At 35.8% G+C, this 27,071-nt stretch overlaps 1 protein-coding gene across 1 annotated transcript; it reads left to right on the top strand.

Annotated features, from left to right (window-relative positions):
• Window positions 1-3,403: 3,403 nt before the first annotated feature.
• On the top strand, window positions 3,404-15,959 carry LOC119469125 (UHRF1-binding protein 1-like). The gene is made up of 6 exons (XM_037734146.1): window positions 3,404-4,193; window positions 4,968-5,118; window positions 7,074-7,327; window positions 7,620-7,728; window positions 13,247-13,431; window positions 14,984-15,959. Exons 2-6 carry the CDS (start codon window positions 4,968-4,970, stop codon window positions 15,101-15,103), a joined length of 819 nt encoding a protein of 272 aa, XP_037590074.1. The 5' UTR covers window positions 3,404-4,193; the 3' UTR covers window positions 15,104-15,959.
• The last annotated feature ends 11,112 nt before the right edge of the window (window positions 15,960-27,071 follow it).

Genomic DNA, 27,071 nt, shown 5'->3' with positions numbered 1-27,071 from the left:
GTTTCGTTCTTGTTGCCCAGGCTAGAGTGCAATGGCAGGATATTGGCTCACTTGCAACCTCTGCCTCACTGCAACCTCTGCCTGCTGGATTCAAGTAGTTCTTCTGCCTCAGCCTCCCAAGTAGCTGGGATTACAGGCACTGGCACCACGCCCAGCTAATTTTTGTATTTTTAGTAGAGACGAAGTTTCACCATATTGGCCAGGCTGGCCTCAAATTCCTGGTCTCAGGTGATCCTCCCATCTTGGCCTGCCAAATTGCTGGGATTACAGGTGTGAGCCACCATGCCTGGCCTCTTGTTTGTTATTCTAAGCTAATATTTACTAGGGACTTACTATAACAGTAACTATTTTAACTATCTTACATGTATTTAATCTTCAAATAAATTGAGGTAGGAACTGTTATCTTCATTTTAAAGGTGAGACAAACAAAGCCTAGGTGGGTCAGCAGCTTGCCCAAGGTTACACAGCTAGTAAGTGGTAGAGTTTAGCATTTGAACCCAGTTAGTCAGACTTCAAAGTCTGAGCTCTTCTATCTGATGCAAACACATCTTAAAACAAAATACACCCTTTACACAAGTCAGAGAAAAATCTCTCTACTAGATCTCAGTTTACTTTATCTTGGTGGGAGACACTAGTCAGTTTACCTTATATGATAGATGATATTTAATAACAACCGTAGCAAACATATGTTGAACCACCCCTAGTCATGCTGCCAAGTGCTGTAAAATATATTAATTTAATCATTAAGACCATTATATGAGGTAGTTATTATTATTGATCACTTTTCTATAGATTTAGAAACTAAAGCTTAGAGAAATAAGATATTTTGTCCAACAGTTATAGCCAGGAAGTAGTAAGAGGCAGATTTGTCAGCTAGCCTGACTGAAGAGCCCAAGTTTTTAACCAACCATTAAGCTGTTCTAGCTCCCCAGACTTGGGGAATGTGTACTGTACATAAACAAAAATTCTCAGTCTAACTCTGTTACAATTCATAGGAATCTTCTTTCCAGCATATCATGTGAATGTAGAAGAGGTACTGATATGAATCATGAAAATCTATTCTAGATTTGCAGATAGCTCTAGTTCCCCTGGGCCCCCTTTCTGGCTTAAAATCCTACCTTAACAGAAAATTTTTGTCCTATGATCAAAATATACTTCAAAAACACTGTTCTTGTGGCAGATAACCCTACTTAATCTCAAATCATCAGTGATTTTATTATTTCTAATAATTAAATAATAAGTAAAAGTGACTACTTGTCAATGTGGAAAATACAACTACAATTTGGAAAGTAAAATCACCAAAAAGTCTCACATTCACAAGATGTCAACTGTTACTTTACAAATTTATATATGTACCCATATATTTGTATATTTGCTGTCATATTACATGTTTGGTTTGTAGCCTGCTTTTTATCTTCTGTAAGTATTCTCTAATATTATTTAAACTCCTTTGAAAATATTTTTAAGCTTACATAAAATTGTTTTAAGGATGTATCATGGCCTTTTAAACATTTTCCTGATGTTGGATGTTTAGATTGTTTATAATTTATCAGTTATAAAAGTGCTATAATTATTGTTCACAAATTTTTGTCTCAATTTTTGATGATTATCTTTGAATAGATTCTAGCAGTAGACTGTTTTTAGGATCTTAGGAAGTGTGGACTTTGTAACATTTTAATGACATACATTCCTGGTTCTTTTGAACAGTTACTTACTCTTTTTATGTCAGGGTCATTAATTTTCATTGGAAGGAGACTCTGGCATTTTGTTTTTTTATAAGAAATATATGAATATTCTCTCATTTTAAAAGGGGAATAGGGTGATACTAAGGTCACACCTTCAATTTTTACTCTAGGCATTTCCATATTATCCGGTTTATCTGCTTTTACCATCCACTTTTGGTATATATACTTCCAGGCCTTTATCTACGTATTTGTATATATGTGTGTGGGTGTGTCAGATAAATACACGGATATATGTATACAAAAAGATATGTATGTGTATATGTGCATGTATACATATTTGTGAATGTATGTACATATTTATGAACACACATAGACATATAGCTGGACCATCAGCCTACGTCTGGTCCTTAAATAGTCTTTCCACATCTCGTCGTGTCCATTTGCAGTTCATTCTTTATTCTATAGCCAAAATACTCTTTTTTTTTTTTTTTTTGATTTTGAGACCGAGTCTCACTCTGTCACTCAGGTTGGACTGCAGTAATGCGATCTCAGCTCACTGCAACCTCCGCCTGCTGAATTCAAGCGATTCACCTGCCTCCTCAGCTCCCCAAATAGCTGGGATTACAGGTGTGTGCCACCACATCTGGCTAATTTTTGTATTTTTAGTAGAGACGGGGTTTCACCATGTTGGCCAGGCTGGGCTCAAACTTCTAACCTCAGGTGATCCGCCCACCTTGGCCTCCCAAAGTGTTGGGATTACAGCTGTGAGCCACCATGCCCTGCCAGGCAAAATAGTCTTTTAAAAAACACAGGTTTCATCATAACATTTACCACTGTATTGCTGATAACTTATAATTGCTATAAGTCTATTAAGTTAAAAATTCTTAACATTACTGACAATGCTCTGTATGATGTGGCTCCAGCTTACTTCTGATGTTTTCCCAGGTACTCATTATACTTCAGATGGATCATAGTTTACTTCAGTCTTTCTGTCACTTTCTTTACTGTGATAAGCTTTTCCATCTCAGTTTGTTATACCTGTTCCTAGAATGCTCTTTTTCTTTCTGTTTATTTTATTATTTTTTATTTTAATTAGAGTAGTTAAGGACAACTCTTCTGGCTTTTTTTTTCCCCACCCATTATTTTATCCAGTCAGTGTTTTTCAGCGTATCTTTTTGCTCCCCTAACAATTATTCTTTTCCATGTAAATTAAAAAAATATTTTGTTTTAAATTTTTTAAAAGGGGCCGGGCACAATGGCTTATGCCTGTAATCCCAGCACCTTGGCAGGCCAAGGCAGGCAGATCACTTGAGTTCAGGAGTTCGAGACCAGCCTGGCCAATTGGTGAAACCCCATCTCTACTAAAAATAGAAAAATTAGCTGAGTGTGGTGGTGCGTGCCTGTAATCCCAGATACTTGGGAGGCTGAGGCAGGTGGAGGTGGCAGTGAGCTAAGATCACGTCATTGCACTCTAGTCTGGGCGATAGAGTGAGACTCTGTCTCAAAAAAAAAAAAATTTTTAAGGCAATTCTTTTTTTTTTTTTTTTGCGATGGGGTCTCACTCTGTCACCCAAGCTAGAGTGCAGTGCAGTGGTGCTGTCTTGGCTCACTGCAGTCTCTACCTCCTGGGCTCAAGTGATCCTCTGCCTCAGCCTCCTGAGGGACAGGGGAGTGCCACTATGTCTGGCTAATTTTTGTATTTTTGGTAGAGATGATGCTTTGTTGTGTTGCCCTGGCTAGTCTTGAACTCCTGGGCTCAAGTGATCCTCTCGCCAAAGTGCTGGGATTACAGGCATGAGCCACCACACCCAGCCTTTGTTCACCTTAGTGGAAATATTATTTTATCAGAGATGTCTTCTTAACCCCGACGATGTTAGGAATCCCCCTTGAAATGCTTTTATTAGCCCCTCATACTACAACTGTATTTACAGGCATCTTTTCCGGGCCATTTATTTAATAATTTATTGAGCACCTAACATATTGCCAAGCACTAGTTTAGAAGCTGATTATAAAGTAGAAAATATAATAATAAATTAAGACCTATGTTTTATAGGTCTTTAGGTTTTCTTACCTGATTTTTCTATTAATTCATTTTCATGGCATTTTTAAAAAGTATTGATCTGTGATGGCTACAAAATGTTTTAAAAATTGTTTTTTACCACAGATAATTTGAGAAATATTGAATTATAGCACATTCATTGTTTGCTAACTAATCACAATCTAATTTTTCTTGGTCCATTTTTTTAAAGGAGGCAGTGCTTGAGAAGAGTTGAAAGGATAGTCCATTTTTGTTAAATAAGCTTGCAATGTTATATCATGTGCAAAACTGACTTTAATTTATGAATTTACTTTTCTATTATTTTAGGAAATAAAAAGAACTCAACTACAAATTACCAGAGCACAGCAGAAAGTGTGAATGCCAGTGCAAACTTACAGAATTATGGTGAAACTTCTCCAGATGCCATCAGTACAAATTCAGAGGGTGCTCAAGAAAATCATGATGACCTGGTAGTAATCATTTGAGAGAGATTCTATGAAGAAAAGTGCCACCAACTTTATTTCATATTTGATATGTACATATTTTGAGACACTCATATAAAATGAATTCTTAGATGGTGGGCAATTCATTTTGCTCCTTTTATTCTTGAAAACACTTCCCTCCTAATCAATTGTTTTTCCTTTGATTTTATTTTTCTAAGTTTGTTTTATTCATTTTGAGGAGTGGAGGCTCTTTCTTTTTTCTGTCTTGCATTTTATGTTTTTTATTTTTATTTTTTTAGAGACAGGATCTCACTCTGTTGCCCAGGCTGGAGTGCAGAGCTGTGTCCATAGCTCACTGCAACTCTGAACTCCTGGGCTTAAGTGATCTTCCTGCCTTAACCTCCCAAGTAGCTGGGACTGTAGGCACACACCACCCCACCTGGCTGTTTTAAATTTTTTTGTAGATATGAGGAGGTCTCACTGTGTTGCCCAAGCTAGTGGTTTCTCTTAAGCCCTCTTGGTGCGGTGAAATATTCTTATGGAAGACTTGAAAAAGATATTATGTCTAACTTTTAATGGAAATCATTTTGCAATCCTTGTGACCTAATTTTTTTTTTAATAAATGAAAGAAAAGGTTTTCACTATAACGTAACAACCATGTTCTGTAGGTCACAAGTATATTTTTGGTCTGGAAGTTCACAAGTATATTTTTAGAGGGTGATGGTAGTTTTCCTATATTATTTCTTAAATTTTGTTTTGAACTGCCTGGCGTACTAATATCATTTATGCAATCATTAATAGATGTCCGTTGTGGTGTTTAAAATTACTGGTGTTAATGGGGAAATTGACATCCGAGGGGAAGATACAGAAATTTGTCTTCAAGTGAACCAGGTGACACCAGACCAGTTAGGCAATATCAGTCTGCGGCATTACCTTTGTAATCGTCCAGTTGGTAAGATTTTTTTTTTAATTACTTTTCATATACAGTGGTTTAATATGTTTTAATTTTTTTCTTTTACATATGTCTCATCAGAAGTCCTATCTTGACTATAATTGAATTCAAGGAAAATTACATTTATTTATAATAATAATAATTACTATTTGTAGTTTGTGGTTGTTTTTTCTATAGTATGTGGAGCTTCAATAGGAAGACATGGCATAATAATTCCATGGCATAAGGGGTAGTAGGGAGGAATGATTTTGACTAAGAAAGTTTTTGTTTTGTTTTATTTTGTCTCCAAAAAAACTATTTTTGTTTGAAATTATTTCTGGCTTTACTCTGTGGAATTAGAATGTGTGTGTGTGTAGATCTAGGTAGATAAAAAGGCAAAATAAAATCACATTATCCAGTTTATTTGTTGGCAAGTTCTCTTGTTCAGCAAGTTCACTCTTGTTTTTCTTGACATGGGAAAGAACACTAACCATTACCAATTTGTGACCATTTATTTTACCTTCTATTTTAAAAAATAAAAATATGTGAATTTTGAAATAATTAAATAATTCTTTGGAGTTACATTTGAACTCTTGTATTATTTTCTGGAATGTTAATAAGTAGTATTAACAGTAAGTATAATTCTGTACCTGGAATGGAAGTTTTAAGAGCAACTCTCCACCTGGAATTGTGAATGGAGACCTAGCCTTGGTATAAATAAATACACACATCTTTAGTTTCTTGCAACTCTCCCCCTTTCACAAATATGCATATATTTGACCTGTTTAGTCACATCCATGCTAAAGAAAAATAAAATACCTTTTCATTATGAATTTTAAAAAATCTATCATGAATTGATACAGCAGTCTTCTTATGGGGACCCATGGGATAAATAACTTTCATATCTCAGAAACTGAAACGTCTTTGCCTTTCCAGAATGAGTTTGTTTTTATCTTATGGGTTATATGAGTTGTGAAACTGATCATATTTTTATCTTTTTTGCTAGGGAGCTCATTTTTGGTCCACCTTTTGGTATAGGAATTTAAATAATGGTAGTTGGTAAGGTTAATTTTGGGTTATTAACCTTACCAACTACCATTCCCTTTTCCCTTCCATCCTTTTTTCCTTGTCTCCTCATTTTTTTATCAGATTATACCATGTACATATTGCCTCTTACACATTTTGGAACCAAGTAACATAAAATAAATAAGCAAAATAGTTACCGTGAGTTCACAAGTAATTTACTTCAGTGATTTCACTAGGAATTTGTATTTTTTAAGTTAGATATCCTACTGGAGCTTCATTGGAATTTTAAAATTTGTTTTTAAACTGTGTGTTTATACTCTCTACGCCATCTGTAAATTTTTTGGGGGGACAGGGTCCAGGCATAAGTAAATGTAGTTTTACATACCCACACGTACACACACACTTTTCCCTTATTATATCCGTTTTTGGTTTGCCTTCTAATAGAAACAATTTAATGAGGTTTTCTCTGTTTATTTTTCTGTTATTTAAGGCCCCAGTTTTATGAGGAAACTGCAAAACCTCAGGCTTTTGTTGCTTCTTGAGAAATGGCGTAAGAGTCACCTTAAATATCTAACTTATTTCTGCATCACAGCCACCATTTGAATGTATAGTTAGGTATACAATCAAACAGACACTAAGTATCTGAGGTATGTATCACACCAGAGTTATATCATGACATGTTTTTCTTGATAACATGTTTTTCTTGTTATCAAAAAAAACAGGAAATATAGAAAAATCAATGTTATTGTAGGAGAAAGTTGCCTTAAAATATTGGAATTAGTGGGTGTATGTATATTGTATATGTACTATAGAATATCATTTAAACTAGGGGTTTAATTTAAACTAGGGGTAAATAGTAAAACTAGTATTATTTTAATGTACTACATGACACATAATAGTAATATTATTGAACAGTGCTACAAACATTTTTATATGTTCATCTTCCATAGGTTCCGATCAGAAAGCTGTAATTCATTCCAAATCCTCTCCTGAGATTTCTCTGAGGTTTGAAAGTGGGCCTGGTGCTGTAATACACTCTTTACTTGCAGAAAAAAATGGATTTCTGCAGTGCCACATAGAAAACTTCAGCACTGAGTTTCTTACATCTTCCCTTTTGAATATTCAACATTTTTTGGAAGATGAAACTGTTGCAACAGTAATGCCAATGAAGATACAAGTTTCTAACACAAAAATAAATTTAAAAGTATGTTAATAAATAATTTTATATTGTTATGTTTCTTTTGCCTACCTGGACTTTCATTCATGTCTAAGAATATGCCTTCTCTATAATTTATGTTCTATCAGGATTTATTAAAACGATTTTGTTTGTCTTTTTTGGTAAATGACGTAGAGATCTTTTTTGGAAATTTCAAAATATAACAGGTAGTTTTCTCACTGTATCAGTTGAAACATATAAAGATACATGTTTTATCTTTAACTCATTAAAAATATGACTGGCTAGAGTAACATGGCAATGTTCTTTTTCTTTCCTGTAGGATGACACTCCCCGGAGTAGTACAGTATCCCTTGAACCAACTCCTGTAACTATACATATTGATCATCTTGTGGTAGAGAGAAATGATGATGGGTCTTTTCATATTAGAGGTATATATGAGAAACCATTTATTTATTTATTTGTTTTTTGTTTGTTTCTTTGTTTGCTTGTTTGTTTGACAGAGTTTTGGCTCTTGTCACCCAGGCTGGAGTGCAATGGGGTGCAATCTCGGCTCACTGCAACCTTCGCATCCCTGGTTCAAGAGATTCTCTTGCCTCAGCCCCCTGAGTAGCTGGGATTACAGGTGCCCATCACCACACCCAGTTAATTTTTGTATTTTTAGTAGAGACAGGGTTTCACCATGTTGGCCAGGCTGGTCTCAAACTCCTGATCTCAGGTGATCCACCTGCCTCAGCCTCCCAAAGTGCTGGGATTACAGGCGTGAGCCACCATACCCAGCCAATGAAAAACCATTTAAATGAACACCTTAAATTTTGAAGTTAAATTATTTACATACTGATTGTTTCTTTTTACTCATTTATTTTATATGTATGTACATATGCAGTAGTGGAAGATTGCGGGACACCTTCAGTACATTGTAATAAAATATTATCTATATATGTACAGGCCTCTACCCTGGGAAGAAACCTCATATATGGTTGGCTTAGTACCTGTTGTACACACATGTTTGGAATGTTGTAGAAAGTGAGAGAGGCCTTCGAGCTCTTACACGTCTCTTGATCTTACTCATGTCTCTCAGTTGATATCTTTCTTAGCTTTATTTACTATTTATACTCCTTATAATGGAACTTACCTTGCACTTCTCCATCTCTGTTCTTACTTGCCTTGTTATTTCTCTTTGGAATTGCTCATCGCTATGTGGATTTCATTCATCCTCTCAATGTTGTCTCAAGTTTCTTCTTTATACTCTGATGTATAGTGACGCTTTCTTTATACTCTGATGTGAGTTCTTCCACTTCTTTTGGACTTTTCTGTGCATTAGTTACTTATAGTGTATTGTCTATATGCTTAGTTTACATTCAATGTTTGTATCTCCACTCTAGTAAGGTCTGTGTCTTACAAGGTGGTATGAGGTAGTAGAAAGAGTGTGAGCCAGTAGACTTAGATGTTTTGGGCTTCACTATTATAGCTAATTGAAGGACTGATATATACATCTCTTTCATCTCCTATCAAAAACCTCATTAAATGACAGAAAACATACACTGAAGAATAAAGTCATTAACAGTGCTACAAAAGAAAGGAGAGGACAGTTGCAGATGTGGGAACAGTTTGTGGGAGACTCTTGAAGAGTCTTTTCCTCTGTAGTTTGAGAGCATCTGGAGTCAGACATAGGAGAAAGGCCAACAGAGATCAAAATTGTAGCTTCGTTACTGATAAAAGCTCAGGTGGAGAGAATAGCTTAGGTATCTGAGAAGACGGGCTTGCTGCATAGCTCTCTTTCCCAAATGTGTTAGCTCCCAGAAATTCAGGTCTGTCTTCTAAAAAGAAAAAGAAAAGAATGCACCCTCTCAGCAGGAGGTACAGCATATACCAAAGCAAGAGACTGAACCACATATATATATATATATATATATATATATATATATATATATATATAGTTCTTGAAAAAAAAAAAAATCATCAATCAGATAAGTCATACCTTCTTCCCGGGGAAGCAGTGAGAAACAGGACCAAGAGAATTCAAGAGGACTACACGATTGAAGTTCCTCCTTAAAAATAGGAAGAATCTCCCCAACAAGATACTGAGGTTAGAATGAGCCCTGAGGCAATAGCATGAATAATATAGGCATTGCTTTTTTGGGATCCTCTCCTGTGCCCCTGCCCAGTAGTAGACTTCAGTAGATTTTGCATATAAAGTAAAATATTGAGGGTAGTTTCTGCAGCTGCTAAGCCTCCAGGAAGGGAATGATTCCCTATCCAATTAACAGACTTGGCTTATCTCACCCAGTTGAGCAGCCTTTCCTTTCCCACCATCACTAGAGATTGGCTATAGCAAATGGAAACAGTGTTTATAGACAAGAAAATGGGATAAACATAAACAAGAAAATAGGAAAATACAAGACATGCAGTAATTCTCAAACATTTGAAAATAATAATACTAATCAACTTTTATAATTATAAGCTAGAAATATTTTTTAGCTGACGGAGTATAAAAGGAGCTTAGTGAAAGGTAATTGGAATGAATTGAATTGAGTGTCCAGAGATAAACTCTTAACGTTAATTGATCTTTGACAAGGCTGGCAAAACAATTCAATGGGGAAAAGAATACCCTTTCCACCAGTGGTGATGGAATCACCAGATATCCACATGAAGAAGGCTGAACTTCTTCCTTATATAGGCATACTTTACATATACTGCAGATCGGGTTCCAGACCGGCACAATGAAGTGAGTATCACAATACAGCAAGTCACACAAAGTTTTCAGTTTACCAGTGCATATGAAAGTCATATTTACACTATTGTGACTAAAAAATGTACATAGCTTATTTTAAAAATCCTTGATTGCTGCTCAGGCACAGTGGCTCACACCTGTAATCCAGCACTTTGGGAGGCTGAGGTGGGTGGATTACCTAAGGTCGGGAGTTCAAGACCAGCCTGGCCAACATGGCAAAACCCCTGTCTACAAAAAATACAAAAAGTAACTGGGTGTGGTGGCACACATCTGTAATCTCAGCTACTTGGGAGGCTGAAGCAGGAGAATTGCTAGAACCTGGCCGGCGGATGTTAGAGTGAGCCGAGATCGCGCAACTGCATTCCAGCCAGGACAACAGAGCAAGAATCCGTCTCAAAAACAAATCAAACAAAAAAACAAAAAAAAAATCACTTGACTGCTAAAAACTGCTAATGATTATCCGAACCTTCAGTGAGTCGTAATCTTTTTGCTTGTGGAGGGTCTTGATGGCTGCTGATTGATGACAGTCATGGTTGCTGAAGGTTGGGGTAGCCATGGCAATTTCTTAAACCAACAGTGTTCAATTTATCTGTTTTCTTTTGTTGCCTGTGCCTTGGCAGTCCTATATAGGAATCCATGGCCAAATCTGAGATCATAGTATTTTCTCGTGTTTTATTTGAAGAATTTTATAGAATTAGCGATTCAATGTAGCTCTTTACAGCAAATATATCAATTTTTGTTTTTGATATGTGGGTAAGGATTAAAGACACGTGGATTTATTTCTGAATTCTCAATTCTGTTCCACTTGTCTGTCTTTGATACTACCACACTGTCTTGATTACCAGCTTGCTTTGGAGTTAGTTTTAAAATTGGAAGATGTGAGTCATCCAACTCTGTTGTACCTTTTCAATACTTTTTTTACTCTTTTGGGTCCTTTGCAATTCCATATGAATTTTAACATCAGCGTGATAATTTCTACAAAGCAGCCAGCTCAACTTCTGATAGGGATTGTGTTAAAGCTGTAGATAAGTTTGAGGATTATTGCCATCTTAACAACATTAAGTCTTCCAATCTATGAACAGTGGGATATTTAGATCATATATTTAGATCATCTTTTATTTCTCCCAACAATATTTTATAGTTTTCAAAGTATAGTAAGTTTTGTGCTTCTTTTGTTAAGTTTATTCATACTCTTTTTCACAGTATTTTAAATGGAATTGTTTTCTTTCATTTGCGGATTCTTCATTACACATTATAAAAATGTAATTATTTTTGTGTATTGATTTTATATCCTGCAACCTCACTGAACTTGATTAGTCCCAGTAGTTTTTTAGTTGTTTCCTTATTTTTTTTTCTACATGCAAGATTATGTCTAATAGAGATAATTTTACTTTTTCCTTTCCAATCTGAATGTCTTTTATTGTTTTTCTTGCCCAGTTGCACTGGTTAGAACCTCTAAGACAATGTTGAATAGAAGTGACAATAATAGCCTTGTCTGGTTTCTGATTTTGGCAACAGGAAAAGAGTCTAGTCTTTCACCATTAAGTATGATATTAGATGTGGGATGTTTATACATTGATGACCTTTTATTAGATTGAGGAAGTTCCCTTCTATTTCTAATTTACTGAGTGTTTTTACCCTGAAAAGATACTAGATTTTATCAAATTCTTTTTCTGCATCTATTGAAATGATCATGTGGGTTTTGCCTTTTATTCTGTTGATATGATGTATTACATTAGTTAATTTTTGGATGATAGATATATTTGCATGCCTGGGACAAATCCCAGTTGACCCTGCTTTATAGTTATGTATGTTGCTGGATTCAGTTTGCTAACATTTTGTTAACAATTATGTCCATATTCATCAGCATATTGGTCTTAGTTTTCTTGTGATTTTTTTTTTTTTTTTTTTTTTTTTTTTTTTTTTTTTTTTTTTTTTTTTTTTTTTGGTCTAGACTTGATATCAGGGTGATAGTGCCTTCATAGAAAGTTTGGGAATGTTCGGATTTTTGGAAGAGCTTTTAAAGATTTAATATTATTCTTTAAATGTTTGATAGAATTCAGCAGTAGAGCCACCTGGGCCTGGGCTTTTCTTTGTGGGTAATTTTATGATTATTGATTCAGTCTCTCCCAGCTTAGTCTGTTGACATTGTCTTCTTGAGTCTATTTGGGTAGTTTATCTCTTTCTAAGAATTTGTCTACTTCATCTAAGTTACATAATTGTTGTTGTTGTTGAGACAGTCTTGCTTTGTCACCTAGGCTGGAGTGCAGTGGTGTGATCTTGGCTCATTACAGCCTCCGCCTCCAGGTTCAAGTGATTCTCCTGCCTCAGCCTCCCAAGTAGCTGGGGCTACAGGCGCATACCACCATGCCTGGCTAATTTTTGTATTTTTAGTAGAGACAGGGTTTCACTGTTGGCCAGGCTGGTCTCGAACACTCCTGACCTCAGGTGATCTGCCTCTCTCGTCTCGGCCTCCCAAAGTGCTGGGATTATAGGTGTGAGCCACCATGCCTAGCCTTAAGTTACATAATTATTTTTTAATTTTAATTTTTACTTTTTACAGAGACAGGTCTTGCTGCATTGTCCAGGCTGGTCTCCATCTCCTGGCCTCAGGCAATTCTCCCAGCTAGGCCTTCCAAAGTTCTGGGATTATAGGAGTGAGCCACTGTGTCTGCCCTAAGTTATCTAATTATTGCCATACTGTTGTTTATAGTGTCCTTTATAGTATTTTTTTTTTTTTTTAATCTCTGTAAGGTTAGTAGAATGTCACTTCTTTCATTTCTGATTCTAGTAATTTCTTTTTCTTGGTCAGTCTAACTAAAGGTTTATTTATTAGTTAATCATAAGCCTTTAAATCTGTTAAATCTAACAAACCTTTAGTGTAAACATAATAAATTATGTAATTATGTAACTTAGATGAAATTGACAAATACTTAGAAAGAATTCTTACAAAGGAAAGTTTATTTAGTTGATCTAAATAAACTATTTATTTAGATCTTTTAGCTTCATTGATCTTTTAGTTTATTTAGATCCTTTCATTTTATTGATCTTTTCAGAGAATGAGCTTTTGGTTTTATTGGTTTTTTATGTCATACTGCTACCCTCATACTAATATATATGGATATTTATTTTTAAATTAGATTCTCACAATTGAACTTTTAAAGATTTGTCAAGTATTTGGAAATGTTATCTGAGCATGTTATTTGTTTAATCAGATTCTCACATTCTTAATACTGGAAGTGATGTGAAAGAAAATGTCAAAAGCGATTCAGTGCCGCTGACGAGTGGAAGGTATGATCTGAAGAAACAGTGCAGTGTCACTGAAGCCACTCAGACAAGTCCTTGGCCTTCTCAGTCAGCTAACTTTCCTGAGTGCTCCTCTGACTTTACTAGGGAACAGGTAATGGGAAACCTAATTCAGATTCAGTTTCAGCAATTAAATAATTAAGTATTAAGATACTAATAGTGTAATCATTGTTATTTAAATAAAAAGTACCGAGTGCTTGTTCTTGTGCCCAGGTGCTGTGTGAGGTGCTATGGCTATAGTGTTGAGCAACATAAATAAAAATTTAGTGCCTTCTGCCTTCCTCCAGTGCTGTCTTAGTATTTTTGTGATTTTTCCTCGTAGATTCTTTTTTATTTAAGAAATAATTAATATTCAAGTGTACATACTATATAATTTTACTTGTTTAACAAATTTTTTTCATATTGCTATATTTGTTTAACATTTATTTTTAATGGCTGAGTAATATGGTTTTAGGTGTGCTGTCATTTCTGAAACTTCCTCTAAACATTTATTAACATTCATGTTGCTTCTGAGTTTCGGTTTTGTTTTGTTTTGTTGTTTTTGCCATTATAAAGAAACAGAATGTTCAGCAGAGTTTTAATCTGTATGATAAAACCATAGGATGAGTTAATTCATTTGTTCAGTGAGGATTTACTCAGTGCCAACTCTGAGCTAGGGATATAGAATGGAATAGTATATGACCCCTAACTATTGAAGAACTCAAAGTCTAGTGGAAGAAGAGTGTTCAATTGATAGTCACAATGTACTGTGTGAGATGCTATACTACAGATGATGGAAAGTATAGGAAACTACCTCACTTGGTCTATAAGGCAAGAATTCTTAAGCTAGAACTAGAAGAAGTTTGAGAACTATTTGAAATTAACTGCATATATTTTAATGTATCTGTGTAATGCATATTTTATCATTTCCCCATACTTAGGAATGGCTATGTTTGCTCTAATATATTTGCTCTAATATAGCCATTCCTAGTTATGAGGGAATGGCTCTAAGAGGATAAAATAATTGCTAAGTCTTAAATGGGTGGCAGAGAACTATTGGCCATCTAGATGAAAATGTCTGATGACATGTTCAGAATTTGAATCTGGAGCTCAAGAGAGAGGTTTGTGCTAGGTGAGTCTATTTATGATAGTTGGAGCCATGGAAGTAGATAAGATCATCCAAGAAAGTGACTCATGACAAGAGAAGAAGACCCAGCAATGGAACTAACAGAATGTCAAATTTTAAGACTTTTTAACAAGTAGAAGAAAAGATGAAAAGGGCATACGTAGATTAAAAGGGATAAATATGAAACAGTTGTGGCATAAAAGCCAAAAAAGGAGAGAGGCTGAGAAAGTAGGGGTAGTTCAGCAATGTGTAAAGCCATAGAGAGGTCTGGGAAAATTCATGTGAAACAAAGTCACTATTAGACTTGGAAATTAGGAGTTAGTGTTTCGTATAACTAGGTCGAAGCATGGGAACATATTTTAAGTCTTGATGTATGTTTCCAAATATTGTCTCAAAGCAATTTTCAGCTTAAATGCACCCTCACCAGCATTGGACATTTTTACTATCCCAAGTGTCATGCCTTTGGATACTATGTAAATAGTCTATATTTCCTGAAATGATTAAATTATCTTATCCCTACCCCTACCATTTATCATTTCAGCTCATGGAAGAGAATGAATTTCTTAAACAGGAACTGGCTAAAGCTAAAATGGCTCTTGCAGAGGCTCATTTGGAAAAAGATGCGCTTCTTCATCATATAAAGAAGATGACAGTTGAATAACGGGAGTGGCAGTCAAAACTCAAATTATAGCTCTGGAGTAGGAAGGTTATATTTATAATCTGGATGTTACCAGTTAGGGGAAGACTTTCCTTTTCATGAAAAGACGATAAAACAAAATGGAATGTGATAAAGTGGTGACTATTCCAAAGCCAGTTTAGAAGATATTAGGTACGAGCATTACAATCTTTTGGTTGTTCTGTGTTTAGGGGCTTAACCCTCTTTTAAACTGGTGTGATCTAGGGAAGTCCACACATACTGTAAAATAATTACATGCCTAAGGAAAAGAAGATGTCATTTCCTAATTTTGATATCTCACTGTAGGCATTTTTTTTAAATGAAAAAGGAAAACCTCTTGTGTTCACACAGATTGCTGAATTGATTTCTCAATATTTGTTAATAGTTTACTATTATTTACACAGATTCAAATGCTTTTATGGCTAATGTAAAATGAAAAGAGGCTTACATTTTAAATGTTATTAAAATTATGTACTTAAATCTATAATTAATTACTGTTAAAAGCCCAATCAGATTAATAAATTATATAATTGTTGAGTTTGAAAACTCTGGAAAATCATCACCCTACTGAACTTTTAAATATCTTGAAAATGTGAAAAAAAATCACTTCAAATAATGGGTACATTGTATAAGTGGAAGCTATAATTTTCAACAAAAAGATGGTACAAATGTAAAAATAAAAAGCACAAACTGTACAAGCAAAATACTAGAGTATATGGCCAAGTGATTTAAAAAGCATTACTTGTACATTCCTTTAAACATTTACTGTTAGAAGTAAAAGAGTAATTTATCCTGCTAACTTTAGCAGCATTTGTAAGTATAAAAATTTTGATTAGTACTATTTATATTAATTTCTTTACCTTCATTTTTCCTCTTTAAGAAGTTGTTTTTGGAAAATTATTTTTCGTTGCACATAAGACAATTTTATACCATTCTTATAGTATCTTATTAGGTGGGTGTTTGCACATACTGAATTTATAAAGCTAGTTTTGAATAAAGCTCTATGTGAGAGATATATATACACATACACAGTCTTCTAAATAAGAGTCGTTGGTGAATTTTGAATTCTATTTTGTTAGGAATTAAGGTTGAAATCAACATGAAAGAATCTCAATCATGCATTATAAAATAAAAGTACATAGGTGATAAGAAACAGAGACTTTTAGAGATTTAAAATATATTTCTGATAGAATTAAACTAAGTGGTGTCTATTTTAAAATTCACATTCTTAAATATATCCAAGATAGAAGATGAAATAGCTGGACTACTCTTTCTTTAAGATACTTGAAAATTTTAAACCACATTGTGACACTTTATGGTGCTTTGCGTGTTTGGCATGACATACATAGTGGTCCTTATATCTAAGTGCTTGGGGGGAAAATACATATTTCATTTACATTAAATTTTGGAGTGATTTAGGCTTTATTGAAAACAGTACTGGCCTTTTTTCTTCCCTTCTCCAGGATCCATTTTCATTGACATTATTTAAAATATACAGGCACTGTTTTGGGTACTATGGATAGAGCCAAGAACAAATTGATAATGTTTTACCTCGGGTTATTTAAAATATTATAATAAGTCATGTTATTCTAAAACTATATAATAGCTTTAGATTAAATGTGCAAAGGTCTAATTAAAGATTTAAAATGTATACCTTATGTCCTTAGAAGAGAACATTTTATTTTTAGTTATACATTCAGCAAAAACAGTTTATTATGGAAAAGAAGGGTTGATGGGACATTAACTTCTTCAGAGCTAACATTGTTTCTCAAGATTGACCTATTCTATATAAATTTAAATTTTTCTGTGGTATATTGTACTTGCTTATTGTTATAGAAGCTGAATGCCTTACTTACTACTTTTAAATTTATTTGGTCTTCCCAAGGAAATCATACAAACGGAGATTATGATGATCTGAGCATTCTATGTGCTTATTTTGATTTTTTTTTTAATTTATAAGGAGAACTATTTTTATAGATGTTTACAATTCATTAAACACTCTATTCTGAGAGGGAGGTATTATTCAAATGTTAGAAGTTTCCCTAAGCCTTAGAAAGGACAAGTAACTTGACTGAAATCACAATTAGTAATGTGGTCTTTGGACTTAAAGCCTAGTTATATGCTTTTATTATAGCATAGTCATTAATTCATACATTTTCACTTATCTTTTTTATCTTTTAAAGATGACCGTAGAACTTTAGATTGTGTGTGCACATCTATGTAGGAGGTATATGTTACCCTGTTTGTGTTATTCAAACTGCCTAAAAGACAGAAGGATGATTTTTGTTTAAGTTAACCCCAAACTATTTAGCAGTGTGAGAAATACAGGAAAAACCTGATAATTGACTTACCAGCATTCGTTTTTTTAAAAATTACATAATTTAGATATAAAGTTGTCATGTCCTGGAATTTAAAAAAAAAGAAATCTCTAGCTGAGACATGTTAACGGTTAGGAGATGAAAATGGTAATTGTGCTTTGCTTTTTATTTTTTGTAGTTTTTTTGTTTTCTATATTTTTAAGTAAAAATTATATATTTATGGTGTACAACATGATGTCTTGATACATGTATACATTGTGGAATGGCGAAATCAAGCTGTTTATTGTATTACCTCACATATTTTTTTGTAGCAAGAACACTTAACATTTTGTAACAGTTTTCAAGTATACAACATATTGTCATTAACTGTAGTCACCTGATGTAAGTAGATCTCTTGAACTTTTGTTTACTAACTGCAGTTTTGTGTCCTTTTACAGACATCTCCTGTTTCCCCAACCCCCAGCCTCTGATAACCAGAATTTTACTCTCTGTCCCATGAAGTTAACTTTTTTTGCATTCCATTAAGTGAGATCATGTAGCATTTGGCATTTGTCTTTCTGTGCCTGGCTTATTTCACTTAACACAGTGGTTCCCCATGTAGCTGGGACCACAGGGGTGTGCCACCATACCCAAATTTGTCCATGTTGTCAGAAATGACAGAATTTCCATTTTTTAAATGTTGAGTAGTATTCTCTTGTGCATATTTTCTACATTTGCTTTATCCATCATCCATTGATGCACAGTTAAATTGATTCCGTATCTTTGCTATTGTGAGTAATGCTGCAATGAACATGGGATTGCAGATGTCTTTTCCACATACTGATTTCATTTCTTTTGAACATAAATAGTGGGATTGGTGGATCATATGGTAGTTCTATTTTTTTAATGTTTTGAGGACCCTCCGTACTGTTTTCCATAATGGCTATAATAATTTACATTGCCAATAGCGTACAAAGCTTTTATTTTCTCTGCATCCTCTCCAACCCTCCTCTTTTGTCTTTTTGATAATAGTCATTCTAACAGGTCTGATTACAATAGCTTTGTAGTAGGCTTTCTGTGCTTTGCTTTTTAATTTCATGTATGTGAAAAACATTGGGTATTTTGAATTTTTTTCTTTTCTCACCTTATCCTAGAACTCGAGGCAGGGCACAGTGGCTCATGCATGTAATCTCAGCACTTTGGGAGGCCAAGATAGGCAGATCACTTGAGGTCAGGAGTTCGAGACCAGCCTGGCCAACATGGTGAAACCCCATTTCTACTAAAAATACAAAAATTAGCTGAGTGCGATAGCGCATGCCTGTAATCCGAGCCAATCGGGAGGCTGAGGCAGGAGAATCACTTGAATCTGGGAGGCAGAGGTTGCAGTGAGCTGAGATTGTGCCACTGCACTCCAGCCTGGGTGACCAAGTGAGACTCCGTCTCAAAAAAAAAAACTTGAAAATTCTCCCATATATGCTAGTTGGGGGTGAAGCATTATTTCTAGTTAAGTCATGTAAGAATGACTGTGTATGACCAAAGGCAAATATGTATGGAAAAAATTAAATTTTTTCGTGGGTTTTTATTTAATAGATGCCAGTAGGGGAGTTAGGAGTTATACTTTAACAAGTTTGTGTTAACCTACAGTCTAATCAAGACACCTTCTTATCCCAGTGAATGCCACCACCATTCACCCTAGTTCCCAAACTGGTAACATAGAAATCATCTTAAGACATCTTGCTCTCCTTATCACTTCATCATCAAGTCCTGTCATTTTCACCTTGTAAACATCTCTCAAATTTGTCTACTTCACTTCTCACCACTCCCTAATCTAAGCTACCATCAGCACCTTTTGTCTGTATGACTGCAGTTGTCTCCTAACCAGTCTTCCTGCAGCGACTCTGGCCCTCCCTGTATTCACTCTACTACAGGCAGAATTCTTTTTGTTCAAAGTGCAATTTTAATCAAGAAAACCCACCTACCCCCACTTGTACCTCTAGCTTAAAACACTTCAGTGGCTTTTTATTGTCCTTAACGATGAAAATGAAATATTTTATGTGACCTCATAGGTCAAATATATTGGGGCCACTATCTAGAGTGTATTTCCAAGCATCAAAATAATTGCTGTCTCAGTGGCTGGCGCATCACCTAAAAAACCCTCAACAGGGGTTACCTATTCTTGTTCCCATTTAGCCTCATTATGTACCAGGTTTTACTTACTGACACCTTCATTGTCCTTTAAGTATTTGGAATGAGAATTACAGTGCTTCATTCAGCCTAAGACTTTTGTCATGCTGTTTCTTTGACTTGAAATATCTATCCCTTCCCATTGCGTAATTAATTTCTGTTTGTCTTTCAGATCTTAGCTAGTTCATCACTTCCTCAGGGAAGCATTCCTAATTTCTGTCACAGAGTAAGACCCACTGTTATACATCTCACCTGACCATGTACCTCTACTTAGCATTTAACTTGTGTAATTTTTTATGTATTGCTTTGATTAATGTCAGAACCACTAGATTGTAAACTCTATGAGGACAGGAAATTTTTTTGTGTCATTTTCATTGTTCAGCTTTGTATTTTTTATGCCTCATACAGTGCCTGGCACATAGTAGGTGCTCAGTAACTTTATTGAAAGAATAAAATGAATGGATGAGGTATCAAGGATGTTTTTCAGATATTGAATTCTTCCTTTCAGTTGGATTGAAGGGAGATGGAACACAGAAAAGTAGTTGCTCATAGTTATTAAAAGGGGGCAAACTTCTAGAATCCAAAGGGGATAAAAAGATGGGAGAGTGAAGTGGGAATATTTACCATACTGTGGGCTTCTGGATTTTGAATATGTGAACTTGTAGTTGATTTATCACAAAACAAAATTAGCGTATCACTTCATGGTACTACAATGCCAGAATGTCATCTAGCTTTGATTGTAACATATGATGTGGCTGTTGAGATCTGCCATTATTCTCAGCTAAACAGATGGAAATAAGTCCAAAAGAGTGGTGGCTAAAGTAGTTTCTCTTTGGGAAGTTAACTAATACTCAGAATTAATTTCAGTTATGCCTAGTTCCTTAAGGTACAAACAATCCCCTTTTAGTCTAAACTTTGAAGTGCTATAGAAAGTAAATTTTGAGCTATGTTTCAGTTTTCCTTTTATATATAAAATACCAAAAGTTAGAGTTACACAGTATATAGAAACACTAAAGAAGTAATGTTTTTAAAATGCAATTTTTACTAAATTCTAATACTTGATACTCTTTTTGTTTTTGAGACAGGGGCTTGCTCTGTCACCCAGGCTGGAATGTAGTGGCACAATCATAACTCACTGTAGCTTCCAGCTCCCGACTCAAGCAATCCTTCCCCATTAGCCTTCCGTGTAACTGGGACTGCAGGTGTGTGCCACCACACCCAGCTATTTTTTCTCTTAAGAGATGGGGTCTCCCTCTATTGCCCAGGCTAGTCTTGAACTCCTGCCTCCCAAAATGGTAAGATTTCAGGCATGAAACGCCATGCCCAGCCAATAATTTTTTTTTTTTTTTTTGAGACTTGAGTCTTGTTCTGTCACCCAGGCTGGAGTATAATGGCACGATCTCAGCTCACTGCAACCTTTGCCTTCCAGGTTCAAGCAGTTCTCCTGCCTGAGCCCTCCGAGTAGCTGAAACTACAGGTGCATGCCACCATGCGCAGCTGATTTTTGGATTTTTAGGAGAGGTGGGGTTTCACCATGTTGGCCAGGCTGATTTTGAACTCCTGACCTCAGGTGATCCTCCTGCCTCGGTCTCCCAAAGTGCTGGGATTACAGGCGTGAGCCATCGCTCCCAGCCACTTGATACATTTTTAATTTTGGGTTCTTGAGATGGCCTTTTTTGAGATGTAAAAATGAAAGTAGCATGAAACAAAAAGGAAACCATCATGATTTTTTAATAAACCCATTAGATGTTAGACAATTGTAAATTTTAAAGAAATTCATGCGAATGTTACAATACTGAAATTTAGCTTATATGTTGTCAACAGTATTGTATAATCTTAGCAGGTTTGAGAATTTGAAACCTTTTAGAGAAGCATATTAAGAATTACAAACTCAATATTTTTCCCGCTTTATCTGTATGATCATGTGCAATAAATTTTTGGTCCCAGAAAAAAAAAATTGCTTAATAAAAAGAGTGATCTGAATTTTTTAAAATTCTGAAATCATTTGGAAAATATTAAATAACTTATAAGTTTTTATTTTCAACATGCTGTCATCAATCAAAAAAATTATTTACAAACTATACTATTTGAATGGTAAGTGAAATTTTTTGTATTATTTTAAAATTTATTGTTTAATTTGTTGACTCCATTGACCTGAATTTCTCTTAATTCTTCATTCTATTTTTAATTTTTCATTGTGTTTAGGAATACTTGAGCATTATGAAGGATAGGAAAGTATATAGCAAGTTGATGAACCTTTCTTGCAACCATTCAGCAGAAGCATTTTGATTTGTATGGCAAGAACTCAAATACTAATTCAAAATGTCATCAAGAATGAGAATTTTTTTTGAAGAAAAGTAGACACATGAATAAATGTTTAAGAAAAAGATGATCAGGCACAGTGGTTCATGCCTATAATCCCAGCACTTTGGGAGGCTGAGGCTGGTGGATCACTTGAGGTCAGGAGTTCGTGACCAGCCTGGCCAACATGGTAAAACCTCATCTCTACTAAAAATACAAAAATTAGCCGTGTGTGGTGGTGTGCACCTGTAGTGTCAGCTACTCGGGAGGCTGAGGCAGGAGAATCACTTGAAACCCGGGAGGCGGAGGCTGCAGTGAGCTGAGGTCGTGCCACTGTGATCCAGCCTGGGCGACAGAGTGCAACTCCATTTTGAAAAATATCAGAAATATCTATGCTAGCATGGTGGCTCACACCTGTAATCCCAGCACTTTGGGAAGTTGAGGCAGGTGGCTCATTTGAGGTGAGGAGTTTAAGACTAGCCTAGCCAACATAGTAAAACCCTGTCTCTACTAAAAATACAAAGGCACGTGCCTGTAATCCCAGCTACTTGGGAGACTGAGGCACGAGAATAGCTTGAACCAGGGAGGCAGAGGTTGCAGTGAGCCGAGATCACACCGCTGCACTCTAGCCTGGGTGACAGAGTGAGGCCCTGCCTCAAAAAAAAAAAAAAAAAAAAAGTATTGGCAGGGTGCGGTGGCTCATGCCTATAATCCCAGCAGTTTGGGAGGTTGAGACGGGCGGATCATCTGAGGTCAGGAGTTTGAGATCAGTCTAGCCGACATAGAGAAACCTTGTCTCTACTAAATATACAAAATTAGCCGAGTGTGTTGGTGCATGCCTGTAATTCCAGCTACCCTGGAGGCTGAGGCAGGAGAATCACTTGAACCAGGGAGGCAGAGGTTGTAGCCGTGAACATGCCATTGCACTCTAGCCTGGGCAACAAGAGCGAAACTCCGTCTTAAAAAAATTTTCTGAAAAAGTATCACTGAAGGATATGGGTAAAATAAATGTTTAGGGGTATGATGAAAGTCCATTCTTCACAATATTTAAAATCACTCCATGTCCGGGTGCAGTGTCTCATGCCTGTAATTCCAGCACTCTGGGAGGTGGAAAGATCACTTGAGGTCAGGAGTACAAGACCAACCTGGCCAACATGGTGTTTTTAGTCTCTACTAAAAATATAAAAATTAGCTGGGTGTTGTGGCTAGCACCTGTAATCCCAGCTACGTGGGAAGCTGAGGCAGAAGAATTACTTGAACCCAGGAGGCAGAGGTTGCAGTGAGCCAAGATCACGCCACTGCACTTCAGCCTGGGCAACAGAACAGGATTCCGTCTCAAAAACAGAACAAAAAGCCCCACTCCAACTAAAATAGATACACAGCGTTAATCCGAGCAGGGGATTTTAAAAATAATTATACTGAACAAGTCAGATGTAAGGAAGTATGTTTAACAAAATTCCAATAATTAAGCACTTATGAAAGATCTATAATAAAGAATTCACTTGGCAAGTATCATTTGAATTAAAACCTAAAGTATGTCCGTTGTGGTGGCTCACACCAGAAATTCCAGCACTTTGGGAAGCTGAGACAGAAGGATTGCTTGAGCCCAGGAGTTTGCACTCAGCCTGGGCAGCTTAGAGAGACCTTGTCTCTACTAAAACTTTTAAAAATTAGCTGGGCATGGTGGCAGAGGCCTGCAGTCATAGCTACTCAGGAGGCTGAGGCAAAGGATCACTTGAGCCCAGGAGTTCAAGGCTGCAGTGAGCTATGATTGTGCCACTGAGCTCCAGCCTGGGCAACAGGAAGACTCTGTCTCTGGGAAAAACAAAAAACAAAAAAACACCAAAACCCTAAAGCAGATAAATTGGCACATGCAGAAATTCTTCAATTTAATGTAAAAAAAAAAAAAAAAAACTGGCACATGCAATTCAATTTTTTATTAAATGATATACCCACAAGGGTATATCTATTGGAATCTTATTGTTCCTATTTGACATAAAAGGGGAGTCTGGACTCTCATTACTATTGGAGACCTTTTATCATTATACCAATAATGTTGGGACAATTTAGTGTTTATTTGAATTCAGTATAGCTCCTTTATAATTTATTAGCATAATTGGCATAGCTATGATAGCCATATTTGGTGCTTTTTCCACTAGTTTATTTTTACTCCATTTCTTGCAGTTGAACAAGAGATTTTTCAATCAAAACATTAGAACTATGAAGACAGAAGAGTTTTGAAGAAAGATTTAGAATGAGTAAATTAAAGCAACCTTTTAATATCCTATCGCTATAAATTTCCAGAATTTAAAACGTTCCTGCAGTATAATATCTGAAAACATGCTAAGGCTAAGTATATCTTTATTTTAAATGTTAAGTTTTTCCTAGCACAGATATTTGAGAATTACTATATTCATATATGTAATCCTTTTCTGTACATTCTTTTGGGGGCCCAGTTAATACTTTGCAATTTTTATGTGTAACAATAATTCTACCCTCCTCTTTATTTATTTGTTTATTTATTTGCCTTCAGGAACAATTGAGTTTCTTATTAGTACTTTTTACTGAGTATCCTTCAATTTTGATTTTTTGGGGTAGTTCCGTAAATATGTCCAGAGGCCGTTATAGTGCCACCAGTTTTAGAGACTGAAGCACTGGTGATTTTATACTTACCATCATCCCTCCATATCCATGGGAGGTTTGTTCTAGGGTCTCTTCGGATACCAAAATCCAAGCATCTTCAAGTGAGGGAGTTGGTCCTTTGAATCACCAGGCTTTATATCCTCGTTTGGTTGTGGATATGGAACCCGTGGATATGCAGGGCTGACTGTATTAGTTGAAAAAAAATCATGTATAAGTGGATTTGTGCAGTTCAAACCCATGTTGTTCAAGGGTGAACTGTACTTTTCCTTCCTGCTTGTGCAGTTATTGCGGTACATATCACAAAGTTGAATAAAATTATGGCATCTTAAGGGTTGGACTGTAGTTCAGTCTCACACCAAAGCAAATCCAGATTGCTCACAACAGGGAGTCACCAAATTACAGCTGAAGCTCTTAACAAGAAAACAGACTACCCCATAAACCTTTCTGTTTTAAGTAGTTCTAATTTGACCTTTTTTCTCCTATTAGTGAATTAATGTAGCTCTCTATTACCACACATTGGTCCTAGATTTCTCATTCACATTACAAAAAAGCTATTACATCTCATGCCAAGTCTTTTTTTCTAGGCTTTGCATCCATAATCCTTTATTCCTCAAAGGACATGGTTTCCAAAGCCTTCATCATTATTTGCCAGTTTGCTAAAGTTTAGAAGTGCTCCAGTTTGCTAAAGTTCCTCTTAAAATGTGGTCACTTACATAAGTTAGCATGCTTCTGTCTACAAGTAAAGGAAAAAACAACTAAAAGTGTTACTCTATTCATATAAGAAAACATTTGGCGATGGGGTGGTTCCAGATGCTTACTGATGGCAACAGACTCTAGCTCTTTGTGTCTTTCATCTCTGCCATCCTCAATGCAGGAAATTTTTATCCTCACATTCATGGTTGCAAGCAGCTTCCAGCAAAACCTCTTTAAATACAGGCACATCCAAAGGCAGAAAAAACTTATTTTTCCTCACACGTTTCCTTTTAAGTAAAACTCCTTCCCCATAATGGCTCAGTCGACTTCCCTTTATGTGTCACTGTACTTAAATGCATTGCATTCCTGCCTGAAACATCTGGTTAAGATAAATCACCCTAAAGGCTAGAGTACTGATTCTTCCTTGAGTACATGGCCACAGAGGAGAGATCTGCCTACCAGAGGGTAGGGAAGGGGATAGATTTGAGCAGGGAATTAAGTCTGCCAGTTACCAGAACTGAATAACAGGTTCTGCATAGTGACATTTTGGTCAAAAACAGTCTCATTATAGAAAGGTGGTCCCATAAGATTATAATGGAACTGAAAAATTCCTATTGCATAGTGACATTCTAGCCACCTTAACATCATAGCACAATGCATTACTCATGTGTTTATGGTGATGCTTGTGTAGACCTACTGTGCTGCCAGTGGTATAAAACTATAGTGTGTCCTGCTTGAGTTTCTTTCAAGCATATTTTCCTTTTTTTCCTGTTCTAAAGCCTTTTTAAATAAACTTCCTTTCCTACTCTGGGGAAAAAAAAAGTATAGCACAATTATGTGCGTAATACTTGATAAATAACTACATTAGTGGCTTATGTATTTATTATACTATTGTTATTTTAGAGTGTAGTACTTATTAAACAACTTCTTTTTTTTTGAGACAGGCTCACTCTGTTGCCCCAGACCAGAGTGCAGTTGCCACAATCATGGCTCACTGTAACCTTGACTTCCTGGGTTCAAGTGATTCTCCCACCTCAGCCTCCTAAGTAGCTGGGACTACAGGCATGTGTCACCATGCCCAGCTAATTTTTGTATTTTTTTGAAGAGACAGGGTTTCACCATGTTGCCCAGGCTGTTCTTGAACTCCTGGGCTCAAGCAATCCACCTGCCTCGGCCTCCCAAAGTGCTGCGATTACAGAATTGAGCTACTGTGTCCTGCCTGAACAAAAAATTTAACTGTAAGCAGCCTCAGGCAGGTCCTTCAGGAGGTATTCCTGAAGAAGGCATTGTTGTCATAGGAGATGACAGCTCCATGATACTGCCCCTGAAGACCCTCCAGTAGGACTGGACATAGAGGTGGAAGACAGTGACGCTGATAATTTTGTGTATGCCGAGGCTAGTACATGTGTTTGTGTCTTTGTTTCTAACAAAAATGTTTTAAGAAATTTAAAAAGTAGAAAAAGTATAGAGAAAGGACATAAGGAAAGAAAATATCCTTGCATAGTTGCATGTTTGTGTTCTACACTAAGTGTTATTACAAGAGTCAAAAAGGTATAAAGAGTTAGCTTTATGAAGTAAAAAAGTTACAGTAAGCTAAGCAAAGAAGTTATAGTTAGCCAAGGTTTATTTATTATTGAAGAAAGAAAAATATTTTTTATAAATTTAGTGTAGCCCAAGTGTACAATGTTTATGAAATCTACAGTGGTATGCAGTAATGTCCTAGACCTTCACATTTACTCACCTCTCACTGACTCACTCAGAGCAACTTCCAGTTCTGCAAGATCCATTCATGGTAAGTGCCCAATATGGGCATATACTGTATATTTTTTTAATCT

The sequence above is a fragment of the Cebus imitator genome, unplaced genomic scaffold (assembly GCF_001604975.1).
Source record: "Cebus imitator isolate Cc_AM_T3 unplaced genomic scaffold, Cebus_imitator-1.0 Scaffold18, whole genome shotgun sequence".
Lineage (NCBI taxonomy): Eukaryota > Metazoa > Chordata > Mammalia > Primates > Cebidae > Cebus > Cebus imitator.
This window is presented reverse-complemented; position numbering and strand designations above follow the sequence as displayed.

Excerpts from the sequence above, each read along its gene's own strand:
- LOC119469125 (XM_037734146.1), top strand. The coding sequence starts at position 4,968 with ATGTCCGTTGTGGTGTTTAAAATTACTGGTGTTAATGGGGAAATTGAC. Across the intron at positions 5,119-7,073 it reads CCTTTGTAATCGTCCAGTTG|GTTCCGATCAGAAAGCTGTA; the intron begins GTAAGATTTTTT and ends CATCTTCCATAG. Across the intron at positions 7,729-13,246 it reads TGGGTCTTTTCATATTAGAG|ATTCTCACATTCTTAATACT; the intron begins GTATATATGAGA and ends TTGTTTAATCAG.